Below are 14,754 nucleotides of genomic sequence, written 5' to 3' on the forward strand. Positions count from 1 at the left end.
CTTTAGATGGTGTGTAAGGTAGTTGATGTTACCTTTGACTAATGAGTAATGTATGTTCCAGAGCTTACTTCAATCAGGAAATTTTCCGAAATCTCACCCTGCGAGAAAACTTCTACAGTTCCAACAGAACACATAACTTGAAATCGGGCATTATCGGTTACTTTTCCCAGACCTGGCACATACTAATTGAAATACACCTGCGCGCTCTCTAGCTGACACATCTATTCCTGAGGATTACATATGCCAGCATCGCTACCGTCTTGAAACCGAACGACAATATGCTTTACTAATGACGGAAACCGAAAAGATTGGAATATTACAGGAGCGCAAATGAAGATCGGAAAATAAATGGGTATTTCGTCACTAGTCACGGGCTCTGGAGTTCTCAAGATGAGGAAATCCGCACTCATGATTACGACTTCGAAACCAGAGGCATTCTAAGATTTGACTTCACTACAGACGCTACATAGCAGATAGAGTGCTGTGTTGTATCAAAACGAAGACAAGACATTTTGTGCAAAGGAAGAGATGTCGTCTTGATGACAGCGGGTAAAAGTGGAGCAAATATTTAGAGGCTAAACTATTTACAGCACACGCAAAGACTTTTGCAGCACTACATCCGTACATCTGCGCCTCGGAACATATTTTGGAAGATTTGATAATACCGCAGAGCGTCTAGTCAGATCTCAGCGAGCGTCTGGGAAAAGCGAGACTTCTCACAATACTAGCACAAACGATATCCCGAATCTGCGATTTGCGACTCTTTCAATCAGATGCGACACAAACATCACAAGAAGGGGAGTACCATATAGCCGCGGAAACATAAATCGAAGCTGAAATCTGCGATTTAGTTCCCATTGAACCATCTCATTGATGACACCCTCTTTCTTCTGAGAAATGGCAGAAGCAACAGCTCATTGGAAAACATTTTCTTGTGCAAAGATTATTTTGCGACCCAAAAAAGCGGAGCCCAACACACTTGCAAGATATCTGCGACACAAAGGAAAGAGAAACTTATGAGAGCAAGTATGGTGTCTGTTTGAACGATAGTACAGATGTTTTATGATGGAGAACTCAGCATGGTGAATGGGGTGGGCTGCAAAAATGACCCCACTCCACTATTTCTCGAGATCGACAGCTCGCTGACATCATCACTACTTCATCTTTCCTAGTCACACTAGATGTATCTAGGTGATGAAGCTTTGTGAGAAAATCGAAGAAGGAGAATGAAAACAGGAACAATTTGGAGGGACTTGTTTGGTGATTTGAACTTAGGAAGGCTTCAGATGTCGTGATTTATGGTTTAGTAGGTAGTTTTCTATCAATACAAGTCTTACACAAAAACTGTATTTAGAAATACGTTCAAAGTAGGAAGTGAAGCCAAAGGAAATGGCATATTGATCAACTACCCATTAGGCTTTTCGAGCGACAACTCCCAAATAACCTCGCGTAAACAATACTCCAATTAACCATTTCAAAATGCCATTCAAATCCCATATTATCTCTCAAAACAAGCATGCAAATGTTTCATATCAACATCCTTTCTAACTCTTGCTCTTGCTGGTCGCTTCTGACCCTTGAACATCATCTTGTTCCACCTATTCGCTTTGCTGTTCCATATCTTTTCAGCCGCCAGTTCTTTTCTTTCCTCTTTTTCTGCATGCTCCCTCTCTAAATAGTCTCTAGATTCTTTCCCCTGTTGGCCTAATTTCCTGGTTCGCTTCTCTCGTCCATCTCCACTAGCTACCGGCAGTAGAGTGGGCTGTAATATCGCTTGTCCCTGTTGTTGTTTGACTCGTGCACTCTGCCGAGTTGGCTGTAGCCCCTTTTGCCTTTGCTTTTGCTTCCGTTTTCTCTTTATGGGTACGGGTGCCGGTACTTGTGCTGAACTTTGTGGGGAAGATTCTGCTTCTGCTCTGTTATCGATATTGGCACGGTGATCACTTAGAGGACTTTCAGACACTGTCAGCCTATTCGTCTTGGACGAAACCCCAAATAATAAGCACTCACCTTTCTGGTTCCGGCTCTGGTTCGCTGGCAGCGGCACTAGGCGAGAGAGAGGCTTGATCTGACATTTTTATTTTTTGAGAATTGAGGTATCGATTTCAACAGTGCCGTTCTATCAGGGCGAGAATGTTAAAAATCACTCAAATTTGAGGAACACTGGAATGCTGAACGAGAAAAGTAGCGGCAGATTGAGAGAACAAAAGAAATTTTATAGCTTTCTCTGGGTATTCAGCTGCCTTCTTTTAGACAATAAAGCTCTGAGTTCTATTGTCGAACAATCAGTGAATAGAGACCTGATAAGCGAAATAGCATTGTTATAGTGAGAAACATGCATAATGGAGATCAAAGGTGAAGTGATGCTGGAAGACACGGGGACTTTCTCCTGGGAACATCAGCAATATTATTATGTAGATACAAAGCTCATTTATTATATATATAGATAATCACATGCAAAGCGACTAGCTACATCCACAGGAGAATTATAAGAAAAGAAGAACTCAAAAGAAAGATAAGTGTTTGTCAGTGTAGGTCAAGAATTACGAGTCTCACAACCCATCTGAAGCTGGTGGTCCTTTGTACACTATGCTTCGTTAGTGAATGATAAAATCGAACTTCAGAGAAAAAAACTCACCCTTCCTAGCATAGGCAGCATACCAGACTGCCGCTATTGCCATAAATCCCACTAACACTACACTTGCATAATTCATCGATACCTTTGTGACAGGCAATGCCGTGGGCATACTAAACAGAACCACCTCAAAGGCAATCCATACCAAGGCCACTACATTTACAGTCGCTCCGACCATATGCCCACAATTCCACCGTGCGCGAGATACTTCTCGTCTTCTATTCCATAGTAACGATAAACCAATTGGAATGGCGTACGAAATTGAAAGCGCTATAACGCCTACTGAAACAAAAGCAGTAAATGCACTGCTACTACCGAGGTTAATAAGACCTAGGAGCATTTGAACGATAGTAACAAATATGAGAGCATTTACTGGTACGCCTAAAGATTTATTGACAACCGAGAAAATTTTAGAGCCGGGGATTGCCTCGTCACGAGCGAATGCCCAGGTGCAGCGTGATGCGGCGGTTGTTATACTAATTGAGCAGAACATAGTAATGCCAAGTACCAAAAATGTAAGACCTAGGCCACCTCCAGGAGAGCCCATGACTCTGTTGAAGATGTACGGGATTGCTTGACCATTAGGTGCGCCAATGACATCAGCGAGAGGTGGCATCGTTACACAGATCGGGATGATAAAAAACAGACCAGCTATTCCACCAATGGGAACGCATAGTGCTATTGCTTTTGGAACTTTGATCGTGGGATTGGAAACTTCTTCTGCCATTGAGGAGATCATGCCAATCGCCGAGAAGGTGTACGCAGCTGGTAGAAGACCGATAAAGAAAGTGAAGCCTCCCCACCCAGCGAAAGAGGTATCATAATTTCCAAGAGAGTAGCTAGCACTATGCCGGCCTTCCTTCGCTGAGACCGAAAGAGCGATGAGAATGATGAGGATACTAATGGCTGTCCAAGCAGCGCATATTGTATCAACCATGGGTAGGAAGCGGTTGCCAAATGTGCATATCACAAATGTGAGGAGACAAATGGCATAAAAGATGAGGGTAAGCTGCCAGCTAGATGCAACAAAATCTGGATGATACATGGCAACAGTTGCGGATATCAGCGAAGCAAAGCCAAAGTTGACGGATAACGTGATTGTCCAATTTCCAATGAGCCATACCCAACCTGTGATGAACGAGAGTATAGTCTTGTGTCTCTTTGCTACCTACAATCATCAAGAATTAGCTGTGATCGAGAATTATGTTTCCATACTCTACTGATAAAATTTTGATAGATATCACTTCATCGACTCCATAGAACTAGATCATAGAGTCGATAAAAATCAGATATTTCCTCACCTGGAAAGACCAATAATAAGGTCCAGCGGAGGTTGGATACCTCGATGCAAGTTCACTCAATGATAAAGCCACGCATTCATCTAAAATAAGAACCACGATCCAACCAACAAATATGGAAAGCTGACCCCCTCCATATATAGCATTAATCAGCGGTCCACCTTCTCCATAGGGTATTGCTGCAATTGCAAGCGATTGAAAGAGAAGAGTAAACAACGATCGATTCCGTTGAAGCTCTTCAGTATATCCAAGTGCTTCCAGATTATCCAGCTCATTAGAGCCCGGTGGGGAAGTTGTCGAAGATGTTTTCTTTTCCTCGTCAATCATTGTCGTATTCATTCTCGTGAAAGGTACTTGGAACCCTAGGTACCGGATATTTCCTAGGTAAAGAGATTCACGATGTAGTATATAGTACACGGAAAAGCGACAGAACTTTGTTCGGACAGGCTCATGCGCGATATATAAATTGTCTGTCGAGGACTCCGCAATTGATTGGGAGATATCTGCGGGGGTTATGAGACACAGAGGCGGCTACACCAACCTTTAGGATAAGTACAAGTTAGAACCAATACAGAAGCAATTTCCTGCATTCATTTTACCATTTTGACGACGGTGGTAGTGATGCCATGGTGAGATTCTATTGGGCCTATCTGGTTATCAGATGTGATAAGGTTTATCTCCAAGGATGGATTCGATTACACACGAATTCAAGGTAGGTAATCTCTTGGTAGATATACATGCCGCGTGGAATGCATATGAATTCCACGAACGGAACATGATCAAATTGTACTCTGCAAATCGCAGCCAGGTCGAATCATGAGAAGGAAGCGGTGGCGACAGTCCAGAACCATCTTGAGTTGAACTTTCTGTCAGAACGAACCCTCTTCTGTCCTTTCAGCCCTTTTCGTCGAGTCATTGTATGCCGGTTAAACCTTATGGTGAGATGATCAATTGGATGTACAAGTACCGCACCCCAATCCACAGATCCTGGCAGGTTAATGGTGGAAAATCGAACTGTTTTTGGCAACGCGGGGAACTTTATATCTTCAGCTACGGAATCGGTCCGAGCGTTGAGCTGACCAAGGACATGATAGCCAGCTGTTGAGACAAGAGCTGAACGAAATCCGATGCTCACCAAAAGCGATTTATATCGCGTCTTTTGAGGACAAAAGGTAACAAAATTTGAATTTTTAGTGCAGATTATATTACGGGAGCTGCCTCTCGGGTTATGTGGAAGTGTCTAGAGATCTCTCGAAATGATTTAGACTAAACTTCATGTAAGAACTCGATAATGTGTGTGGTAAAACGTGATCTAAAGGTCACGTGACCATTTTACCTTAATATTTACATAGTTTCTCCTCCTGTAGACTAAAGAAGACACTAATTTCCTAACCTTCTAACTTAACCTCTACGTTGTGTGCTGCTGCCCCAAGTGTATCCCTGCACCTCGCTGTCGCTACGTAGTGACTCACTTTTATTCACTATACGTAGGTATTAGATTGACTATGGTATATGCGAAGGCTTTTCTTGTTTGACCCCCACCACCTTCTACTCTTTTACAGTATACCTAAATTTTCCTCAATCTATCCTTATGATTTCCCTAATTCATATACCTGAATAACTCTAAAGCATCGAGTTTACCAATTTTGATATGATTCATAATTCTTATCCTCACCATCAATCTCAATTATTTTATTCAAATTGTTTTAAAAAACATTAAAAAATTCGAATAATGGAAGAATTTTTAATTGAAGTATAGGAAATAAGATAAGGTGGCTAAAACAGAGTTTGTTTAAGTGAGTGGTGAGCGATAGTCACAACTCTTATCTTTTTAGCCATTATATTTTTGTATATCATAATATTTGTTTCTTCCAATGCCGTTCAAAGGTATGAAGACTCAGAGGAGCTCTTTGTCTGCGTTGCCTGATTAATACTGAACGGCGTCCACCCCCAACCAAAAATATCTCCATTGACTGGTCCAGGGAGCTCTATGAGGCCTAGAGCAGACAACCCCTTCCCGATCCATGATGAGATTGGGTTCGCCCAATCTTGGTATCCTATTAGAATTGATCCTCTTGATGGGCTCCAAGCGGATGTATCAATCAGAGAAATAGAGTTTTGCCATCGCAATGTATCATTTGGCGGGTTATATTGGGAGCTTTTCTCGTAGTATTGACGGAAGTTGTCAAATTCATACGCTTTATCACCAGTTAGGCTGGCCCATTTCTGGTATGCTCCTCTCGAAGATCTCGACTATATATGAGCAAGAAATAATCTCAACAGATTCCGGCGATGGCAGCTTACCAGTGGAACCACATGAAGTTTCGGGTACTTCCACCAAGTACTTTGGCCGAGGGTAAGAAAAGACTTCTACCCCTAGACCCTATTGTGCACAGTATTAGCGCTGATGCAATATTTTTCTTTGAGAATCAGATAAATCTACAGTCTGATTTGTCGTGAATTGATACCAGTCAAGGAGGGGATTTCTGGCAGAGGTGCTGATGAAAGCAGAAGCATCAGCTCAGATCTCGCTCAAATTTCCATTGGTAAATTCATAGAAGTCACCAGCCTCCACGACAGCAACTGAATAACTGCAATTTTTCACCAACCTTATAGCGATAGACAATCCAGCGGTACCCCCACCAAGTACTACGTAGTCAAAAGAGGTAGCAACTCCAGGTACTTCGAAGTGAGAACTGTGCGAGTACTTGTTCTGAGAAATTTGTACAAGATTGTATTCTTATTCAATATGCTTAAAGCATCTATATATAAGATCTGTAGTTTCATAACTTCTATGGCCATCGAGGTTCTTGAGGGTTGGATAGAGTAGAGGGTATCAAGATTTTTTCTAGCTATTTTAGAGTTGTGGCATTTGAAGTCCAATCGTTTTCAATTGTAGTGAAGTGTTGATCTTTAAAGGTATTGAGTGTAGTAGGAGATCATTGTTGTTGAATTGATTTACACTTAAATATGACCAGGGGAAAATGATTGGTCGGCAGCAGATTTCTCTAATTTTTCTCATTACGCCATCACTCGCATAATCCCTCGCTTGTCACCAGCTCCAACCCTACAATGTGCGATTAATCGAGCATTTACCCCATGCTCAAAATTGATACTGGCGAGATTTAAGTCTACACGTAGCGCCCGGTTATGTATACTCTAATGTATTCCTGAAAGATCGAGGATGTATGTACCACTACTGCACTGCGATGCAGCCGATTATCAGGAGTCCATAAATCATATTTCAGTTGTTAGGGGGGTTGGTAAGTGCTCTTCAACTGCGAGCATTGGAGTTGAAGAATCAGACTTAACCACGCATGATATTAGGCATCTTTAAAATGGTATTTTAAGGATCACTGCGAGTTAATATCGAGGCTGATGTCAAGAAATTGAGCGAAAATCACTCTTAGTCTAATTGTCACAAATTTCGACAAGAGCTAAGCGACTCTTACAGTAACCGAGACTAACCTAGTATGAAAGTCTGTGCGTAAAGCGGTCAATAGTCTGTAATGTAGGCTTTTTTTGTGTGGTATCAACCTTTGTTCTCAAAGATGGCTGATACATCTCGCACCCCGTCGACAACTCCAGTAGATATTTCTACCCCTGAATGTTTGAGGAAACACATTCGAACCTTCTTTACGAACTGGCCACTCTTAGCCCATGAGCTATCAAAGGTCAATGATGAGGAATTGAGAGACCCGTCTATGATTTTCCAATTGCCAGAGAAGGCGCAAGAATATTTTAATTATATGTGCAACACAGCTGACAATTCACTAGGTGCTTTTCACACTCTTCAAAAGACTTTCGATGCCAAGTTAGAGAATGATATAGCAGCTCGACAAGCACTAGAATATCAATCACGAGAACAAGCAAAACTGATCACTAAATTACAACACCAGCTTTCCGAACTACCTGATTTAACATCAGAATCAAAACATCTTTATCAACTCCGAAAAGCATCCAAAACCACAAAACCATTCAAGGCAGACAACACAAGTGCTCTCGCACTACGGGACGAGTATTGTTTCTGGAAGCAAGGCTTACAAATTTTCTGGGCTATAGACTCGGCCGCTTTCGATACCGATAGGAAGAAGTTTCTTCATATGATCTCTTTGCTTGAAGGCACCGCATGCCAAGAGCGATGCAGGGATATCGATGATATTATTGAGGATAAATCAGCATACACAACCGCGGAATTGTTCTTTGAGAAGCTCGACAGTCTCTATATTTCTGCCGAAAGTGAACTCGAGGCTGCAATCAAATTCGACAAACTCAAGATGACAGAGCAGCAGACTTTTTCGACGTTCTATGCACGATTGGAACACCTCGGTAATGCTTACTATAAATCACCCCAAGGGATGGTGTTCGCGTTGAAACAGAAAGTCACTGACGAATTGCTGCTCATGGTCATAAGGGACTCCAATCCATGTGCTAGCGACGATCTAGATTGTTGGAGGAAGAAATTTCAGGCTTGGTATCAAATCTCCCAGGAGAATGAACACTACAATATTGCAGCTACAAACGCGATTTATCCTCGCCCATTCATTACCCTCACACTTAATAGTCCCACTACCCTTCATGATTCTATCAAACTGAACAGATTTCATACATCGAATAGAGAACAGCAACGACAAAGAGAAATTCGTCTGGGCCTTTGCCATTACTGCAAGAAATCCGGCCATTCAGTTTGGGATTGCGAGGCAAAAAAGCAGGCTGATGCGCAGAGGGCAGCCAGGGATTATACAACAAGATTTCAAGGCGGTGGCTACAATCAAGTTTCTGGCGCGAGTAACCTTCAGTCGTCTGCAAGAAGAGGCTACCAAGCACCTATGCGAGGAGGCTATCAAGAATCTGTTCAAAGCAATTCAATGACTCAGAATTACCAATTCTCTTATCCCAGATGAAATTTGAACACTTTCCAGAATATGTCGAAACCGAATGCCTAAGACTTTTCGAAAGCGCCTCTAATATACCTTCTACAATGTCATCACCAGCCGATTCGACAGGTTCGAGAAAAGTGACACCTCCGCGGTAATTTACACATCGAAGTTATCAGGGAACACAGGATAGATAAAACGTATTATAAATAGCAAAGAGCTAGATATCATATAACAGTTCAGCTTTACAGATAGCGCATCTCGATTTGTCCAAATTTTCATGTTCTTAGCGTATATTTCTTTTCTTGAAGTTATGGTTTTAATCGATAGCGAATACTTCGGAAAAGGATTCGCAGATTGGAATTCTATTGCATATTTTTCCTTGATTACAAGCTTCTAGTTTCGCTTCTTGCTATCAACAAGAGACTGTCCACACTATGCAGATTACTTAGGAGGAGCTTGATCAGATATCACGGAGGTTACTGAAGGACCACCTACCAGCTTCACAATGGCCACCATACCTCGACGCTTCTCTCGCTTAAGTGATTCCCTAATCCCGGATTTATCAGTTCACAAAGTCACGGAAGTCGTACAGTAGCAAGACAGAATTGTGACAATATATATGAGTTTCAATTTCAATTAAAAAGTATTTCTCATACTCCACTACCCAGATAAGCAGTAACAGTAAATTCAAAGTTCCACCTTCGCCGCAATGACATAACTCCCTTTATACGCAATTGCATGATTATATCAGAAACCAGTCTATGCGCCAAAGCACTTAGATGAACAAAAAAGTCGAAATCCCATCCCAAATAATTGTACATAAAAAAGCCATGCAATAACAAAAAAAAAAAAATGCATGCCCCGTAGACCTATATATGTCCGAAGCTCCACCTCCACTTCCCGCTCTAGCTTATCTCTTAATATCGAGACCATGTAAGCGAGGTCGAAGAAACAAGAAAGAAAAAAAAAAGGAATTGAGTATCTGAAATTCAATATCCAGCAAAAGAAATCAACGAAAAGTTCAAGATAAGATCGACATTCGAAAATGATGATCAAAATATTTCATGTAAAGAATGGGTGCGTTTAATAGACCGCCGTCAGAACCATGCGAGAACAACATAACAAGGAAATATCGATATCGAAATAGATAAAAATAAATGTGACCGAGTCTTCGTTAAAGTGGCATATTGGTGAAAGAAACTGGTGCATATCAAGAAAGTCTCGAAGAGAAAATCGGCCGTAAACAAATCGAGTTTAGAAAAAGAACCCAGTAGGCACAAAGTTATAGGTGGCGGAAGAGTGGCTCAACGTATTTATCGCAGAACGATGAAATTGCAGAATATGAATCAGAATTCAACAACATCGGCGCCAATGAAGCTAATATCAAATACCAAGCCAAGTAAACCACACATCTTCCCCAGCACACTCCCTAAGCAGGAGCAGGACATTGCCCCTCTCTATCATACTGGAAATACCATTCTATTTCCATGTGAAGAGCAAGTGAATTACGTCCTCTTAGCGTATCTTGGTCCTCTCCAACATCCATCCAAAGACCATCGATCCTGTTTTTTTCCATATACACCACACGAGGTTGGTGCCGGGCCATTCATTGCGGTACACTACATGTGGTATGCCAGATGGATGTTCTTGGGCGATGAAGAGGGACTTACACTGTAGTAAGGTGTTTCGCCTTTTTTTGGAGCCTTTTTTCAACATTCTACATCGCCACTATGCACTTTTGTCTTCCTCGGGCTATTGCTAGCTCTTGATATTTCCTGTATTGCCGTTGCTTGTTGTGCTTGTAGACATGGTGTACAGCAAGTATATCCTTCAATTCCCTTTTCAAACACCCAAAAAAGAAATATCAAAACTCGTTGAATCTCTGTAAGACCCGCTCTGAAACTGCGTCTAACTATCAAAAACAGCCTTTAATTCTCAAAAATTATACAATACACAAAGTTTGATCGAAGCTATCTTGATACTTTCGAGAAAGAAAAAAAGTCCCCCAAACGGGGGCAATCGAAACTAATTATACCCTTTTCAGTCGTGCTAAGGACTTCAAAAATCCACATATCTGAGCACAAAATATAGTATTCGTATGAGTGAAAAGTTATTTTCGATGATTTATGACTGAATCTTCAAAGAGAAAACGTAGAAAACGTGGGATGGGAAGATATATAAAGAGTCTCATGATTCCGAGTGTCTATAGTAGTCATTTAGAATACTCAACAAGTATACAAAAATGACATCCTCGTCATCGAAATACAGTATATCGAATTACTATGAATGAATATACATAAAAATGATTCTATATCTTTAATAATGAGTTGCAATCTCACAGTAAAAGAAACATTCACATCGAGCCTCTCAAGTGATTCCGAGTGTGTGAAGCAGTCATTTAAGATGCTCGATGATGAGTAGTCCTTAAAAAATCTGCAAAAATGCTGTCTTTCCCATTTAACATAGTATGCGCAATTACTACAAGCGGGTATATATATTAAAACAATTACAAATCCCTAATATTAAGTTCCAGCCCCAAAAATGCAAGAAACATTCATATATAGCATCTCGAACGATTCCGCATACATATAGCAATCATTCCATGTCCTCAATTGATAATACCACATTTCACAATGTACTCAAAAGTTCTCCAAAAGCCATAGATTTACCGCTCACATGTAGTATCTTATATGATTCCGAGTTCGACCTACCAGAGATTCTGAGTTTTCGATGAATACTCCTCACCTTGAAAAGATTACCTGGATAGTGGAGACAGATATACTCTGAGAAACTCTTCCGCTATATCATGACGCTTTTTTAACCCTCAACAAATCAACTACAAACCTCTCCCCCTCTCCCTCTCTTCCCCCAAAACAACAAAAGCACACGAGAAAAAAAACGACACAAGCCCAAGATCCACACACACACACAAATACGATTCTCACCAACTTTCCCTATGCCATAAATACAACTATAAAACAAACGTAAACTTCTCAATTCAACTCAACCCAACCTAACCCAACTTACACATACAAGAACTGAAATGAGGTATCGATATTTCCATAAACTACTAATTTCACTACCCCCAAATTACGACATCTTTGATGAACATCATAGGTCCAAAACTCACGTACTCGTTGAATCATGACACTGGCATGTAGAATTCAGTTCATATTACACATACCACCTAGGCGTCAATGAAGTGGCATACGTAAATGTAGTGAACAATCATTTCGATGTGGTTCCAACAAGCATTCTAGTAGCCTTAACTGTCATACAAAAGATAATAAAGAAAGCTCATAAAAATATCAAGATTTGATCGGTCCAAGATATGGCGAAAAAAGTTCTATTTAACTCATCAATAACAAGTCCAACCCCGGACCATAGCAGTGGCGCCTGATGATGCAGAATTGCTACACTCCTCCCTACCTCCCAATCTATCTATCTTATCTTTTCCATTCCGAATTTTTATTCTTTCGATTGTGAATATATCAATGTCAAAATAATCTCAGCCTTCTTAGCTTACATCAGGAAGTCTGACTGCTATATCCCCTGATTGGGTGATGTAGCGAACCCAGGGGAGGGATGGGTATTGTAACTATCAAAAATGTCAGACAAAAAATGGACAAAAAATGGAAAAGGAGGACTAACCTTTGGCTCAATGATCTTCAGGTACCTGACTTGAATACCACTTGTCGTAAAATAAGGAATCTCAAATTTCACACTGATAGGTCTCTTTGCCCCTTTGCCTCCAACACCACCCATACTTCCGCCAAATCCTCCTGTCATACCACCTCCATGTTCGTCATCACCCTTCACACTCGGTAGTCCTAACTCTGCTCTCATGAGGAATTCTTTACTGCCTCCAAATTGTTTGATTTTCCATACTATCGCCGACTTTTCTGGTGCGTAATGAACGGATCCAATATTTGTGCGGAAACGGGGGGAGTCGGCATCTTCTGGGACTGGAACTGTAATCTCGACGTTGTTGGCTGTGCTGCGACGTTTGAATTGCGCTTTCGCTTTGAGCATATATTCGATTCTTGATCCAGAATGCGATTCCACGATACATTCAACCCAGATCAATGGTTTGACTTGAGTATTCAGACGGTAGGACATCAATTCGAATTCTCCATCGGGTGGAATAAAGGAGATAGTTCTATCGTTTTCGAACCGTGAAAGACGAACACATTGATGGAACTTCACATCTTCCATCTCAATGGCCTTCCCTCGAGTTGCGCGTCCAGTGGTTTCAAACATTACTTTATCGTTAAGACCTAATCGCAATTCTGGCATACCGGACAGGTAACACTTCATCTTAATGGCACCTAAAATCTCGGACCTCAACACGTTTCCATTCGACGATACGAGTAAATTGAGTGATTCAACAACATCAAGGAAAACTTCATTCTTCCTGTACCGAATTCCTTCCGATCTCCATGATACTGCGTTCGTAACCGCTATAGGTGGACGGGCTTGGATCTCTAATTTATGTGATTCTTGCGTAATGTATTCTTGGAGGATTTTCGATTCGGTGGTTTGTGGATATCCAAAGTCCATCATTTCGTCCAAGAGTTCATAAATAATGACGAAGTTGTCTCGGATGGATTCTTCTTCAAGTTCTTTGAAGTATTCGGTGAAGACTTCGACTATTTTGTGCAGGAAGAGGAGGATTTCGGCGGCATTGGTATTGCGTTTAGTGAGGGCGAGGAGGTAGAGGTTATTATGGCGGATGTATAGATACTTGGTACTAGTTAAAAACTGCGATCGCAAATAGAAAGGGGTGATGATGTACATTTATTCCTTCGTCTGAGAAACATGGTGGAACGGCGGAACTCTCTTCTTCTGCTTCACTCAGAAGTATTGGAAACTTCTCAACCGCGGACATGGGAATATCTCCTCTATAATTACGGGCAAGAAGGGTCTGTAGTATTGCGTCAACATGATCCAGAAGTGAAGTCACCATAGAAAGTGTTGTTTATACCTTGCCCTTTAAATCGAGGAAGAAGACAGCAGATGCCATGTTTGCCAGATAATCAAAGAAAGAAAGGAGACGATGGTGTTGAAGGATGGAGAGTGTGCCAAGCTGGCTTGTATTATATCTTCACCGAGTTTGTTATCATTCGTGAATTTGGTATGCGTTCCTCTCTTGATGTGTTGAAATGGAATTGATGAATTAGTTAGATGCCTGGTGTAGGTGTTGTTGACTTGAATAATAGTAACAATCGCCCCACGTTCAAGCTTCCCCCTTCAGATTGATAGATCTCCAGGTCCCAAACTAGTGAGTCTCGGCGGTCAGCATCGGTTTCCCTTACTAAGGCTGGGCTAGACTTAAAGTGTACTAGCGCTAGAACGGCAGAATCTTCGACGCTTAAATATCTTTTGGTGGGAAGAAAAACTTCTTCTTTTTTCTTCAACGCGCCCTTTTAGACAGTGCAACTCAATCACATAAATATAACTTGTGTTAACATTCTGTTAACACTTATCTTGTTTCCCATTGATGTAGTTAGCGATTTCGCGGCGCGGAGACCAATACCAACGGTACCATAAGAGCTGGCCGGGCATTGTCTTTTTGGACAACAGGTTGCCTGGGCGGCGTCAGAGGGACCATACATATGAAGATACAGGAAAGGGGTTGTATGGGTATGACGAGAGACAAGACAAGATACCATAGCAAATTCAAGAGCCGTGATGGTGACTTCTCCCACGTTCAATCGTTCTCAGATGCGATCCGAGAGACTATACAGATGAAGATAAAGGGAAGGTTTGTTTTGAGGCTATGGTGAGAGACTCGACAAGATGCAGTATAAAATTCAAGAGCCATGATGGTGATTTCAAGCACGTTCAATCGTCTTCGCATATGTGATCTTTGCTTTGGATTGAAGTCGTTGATACTTCTGCTTGGCTGAGTGTATTCCCTGCGACATGCATATGCCAAACA

At 41.4% G+C, this 14,754-nt stretch overlaps 5 protein-coding genes across 5 annotated transcripts; 1 reads left to right on the forward strand and 4 right to left on the reverse strand.

Annotated features, from left to right (window-relative positions):
* Positions 1 to 1,266: 1,266 nt before the first annotated feature.
* BCIN_04g03740 (hypothetical protein) lies at positions 1,267 to 2,177 on the reverse strand. The gene is made up of 2 exons (XM_001545991.2): positions 2,011 to 2,177; positions 1,267 to 1,952 (listed from the first exon to the last, which is right to left on the reverse strand). The coding sequence occupies exons 1-2, from the start codon at positions 2,073 to 2,075 to the stop codon at positions 1,499 to 1,501; spliced, it is 519 nt and encodes a 172-aa protein (XP_001546041.1). The 5' UTR covers positions 2,076 to 2,177; the 3' UTR covers positions 1,267 to 1,498.
* Positions 2,178 to 2,390: 213 nt separating this feature from the next.
* On the reverse strand, positions 2,391 to 5,220 carry BCIN_04g03750 (hypothetical protein). Its single transcript, XM_001545990.2, has 3 exons — positions 3,937 to 5,220; positions 2,639 to 3,803; positions 2,391 to 2,587 (listed from the first exon to the last, which is right to left on the reverse strand). Exons 1-3 carry the CDS (start codon positions 4,270 to 4,272, stop codon positions 2,553 to 2,555), a joined length of 1,536 nt encoding a protein of 511 aa, XP_001546040.2. The 5' UTR covers positions 4,273 to 5,220; the 3' UTR covers positions 2,391 to 2,552.
* A 2,237-nt stretch (positions 5,221 to 7,457) lies between these two features.
* BCIN_04g03760 (hypothetical protein) lies at positions 7,458 to 9,040 on the forward strand. Its single transcript, XM_001545988.2, has one exon. The coding sequence runs from the start codon at positions 7,485 to 7,487 to the stop codon at positions 8,835 to 8,837; it is 1,353 nt and encodes a 450-aa protein (XP_001546038.1). The 5' UTR covers positions 7,458 to 7,484; the 3' UTR covers positions 8,838 to 9,040.
* Positions 9,041 to 11,969: 2,929 nt separating this feature from the next.
* On the reverse strand, positions 11,970 to 14,062 carry Bcapm1. Its single transcript, XM_024692550.1, has 4 exons — positions 13,798 to 14,062; positions 13,609 to 13,737; positions 12,465 to 13,556; positions 11,970 to 12,411 (listed from the first exon to the last, which is right to left on the reverse strand). Exons 1-4 carry the CDS (start codon positions 13,834 to 13,836, stop codon positions 12,331 to 12,333), a joined length of 1,341 nt encoding a protein of 446 aa, XP_024548329.1. The 5' UTR covers positions 13,837 to 14,062; the 3' UTR covers positions 11,970 to 12,330.
* A 137-nt stretch (positions 14,063 to 14,199) lies between these two features.
* BCIN_04g03780 (hypothetical protein) lies at positions 14,200 to 14,659 on the reverse strand. The gene has a single exon (XM_024692551.1). It carries the CDS (start codon positions 14,483 to 14,485, stop codon positions 14,258 to 14,260), a length of 228 nt encoding a protein of 75 aa, XP_024548330.1. The 5' UTR covers positions 14,486 to 14,659; the 3' UTR covers positions 14,200 to 14,257.
* Positions 14,660 to 14,754: the final 95 nt, after the last annotated feature.

The sequence above is a fragment of the Botrytis cinerea genome, chromosome 4 (assembly GCF_000143535.2).
Source record: "Botrytis cinerea B05.10 chromosome 4, complete sequence".
Lineage (NCBI taxonomy): Eukaryota > Fungi > Ascomycota > Leotiomycetes > Helotiales > Sclerotiniaceae > Botrytis > Botrytis cinerea.

Coding starts and splice junctions, on each gene's coding strand:
- BCIN_04g03740 (XM_001545991.2), bottom strand. CDS start 2,075: ATGTCAGATCAAGCCTCTCTCTCGCCTAGTGCCGCTGCCAGCGAACCA. Junction 1,953..2,010: donor CCAGAGCCGGAACCAGAAAG/GTGAGTGCTTAT, acceptor AGTGTCTGAAAG/TCCTCTAAGTGATCACCGTG.
- BCIN_04g03750 (XM_001545990.2), bottom strand. CDS start 4,272: ATGAATACGACAATGATTGACGAGGAAAAGAAAACATCTTCGACAACT. Junction 3,804..3,936: donor CTTATTATTGGTCTTTCCAG/GTGAGGAAATAT, acceptor TGATGATTGTAG/GTAGCAAAGAGACACAAGAC. Junction 2,588..2,638: donor TGCTGCCTATGCTAGGAAGG/GTGAGTTTTTTT, acceptor AACGAAGCATAG/TGTACAAAGGACCACCAGCT.
- BCIN_04g03760 (XM_001545988.2), top strand. CDS start 7,485: ATGGCTGATACATCTCGCACCCCGTCGACAACTCCAGTAGATATTTCT.
- Bcapm1 (XM_024692550.1), bottom strand. CDS start 13,836: ATGGCATCTGCTGTCTTCTTCCTCGATTTAAAGGGCAAG. Junction 13,738..13,797: donor TCCTCGATTTAAAGGGCAAG/GTATAAACAACA, acceptor GCAATACTACAG/ACCCTTCTTGCCCGTAATTA. Junction 12,412..12,464: donor TGAAGATCATTGAGCCAAAG/GTTAGTCCTCCT, acceptor CATTTTTGATAG/TTACAATACCCATCCCTCCC.
- BCIN_04g03780 (XM_024692551.1), bottom strand. CDS start 14,485: ATGGTATCTTGTCTTGTCTCTCGTCATACCCATACAACCCCTTTCCTG.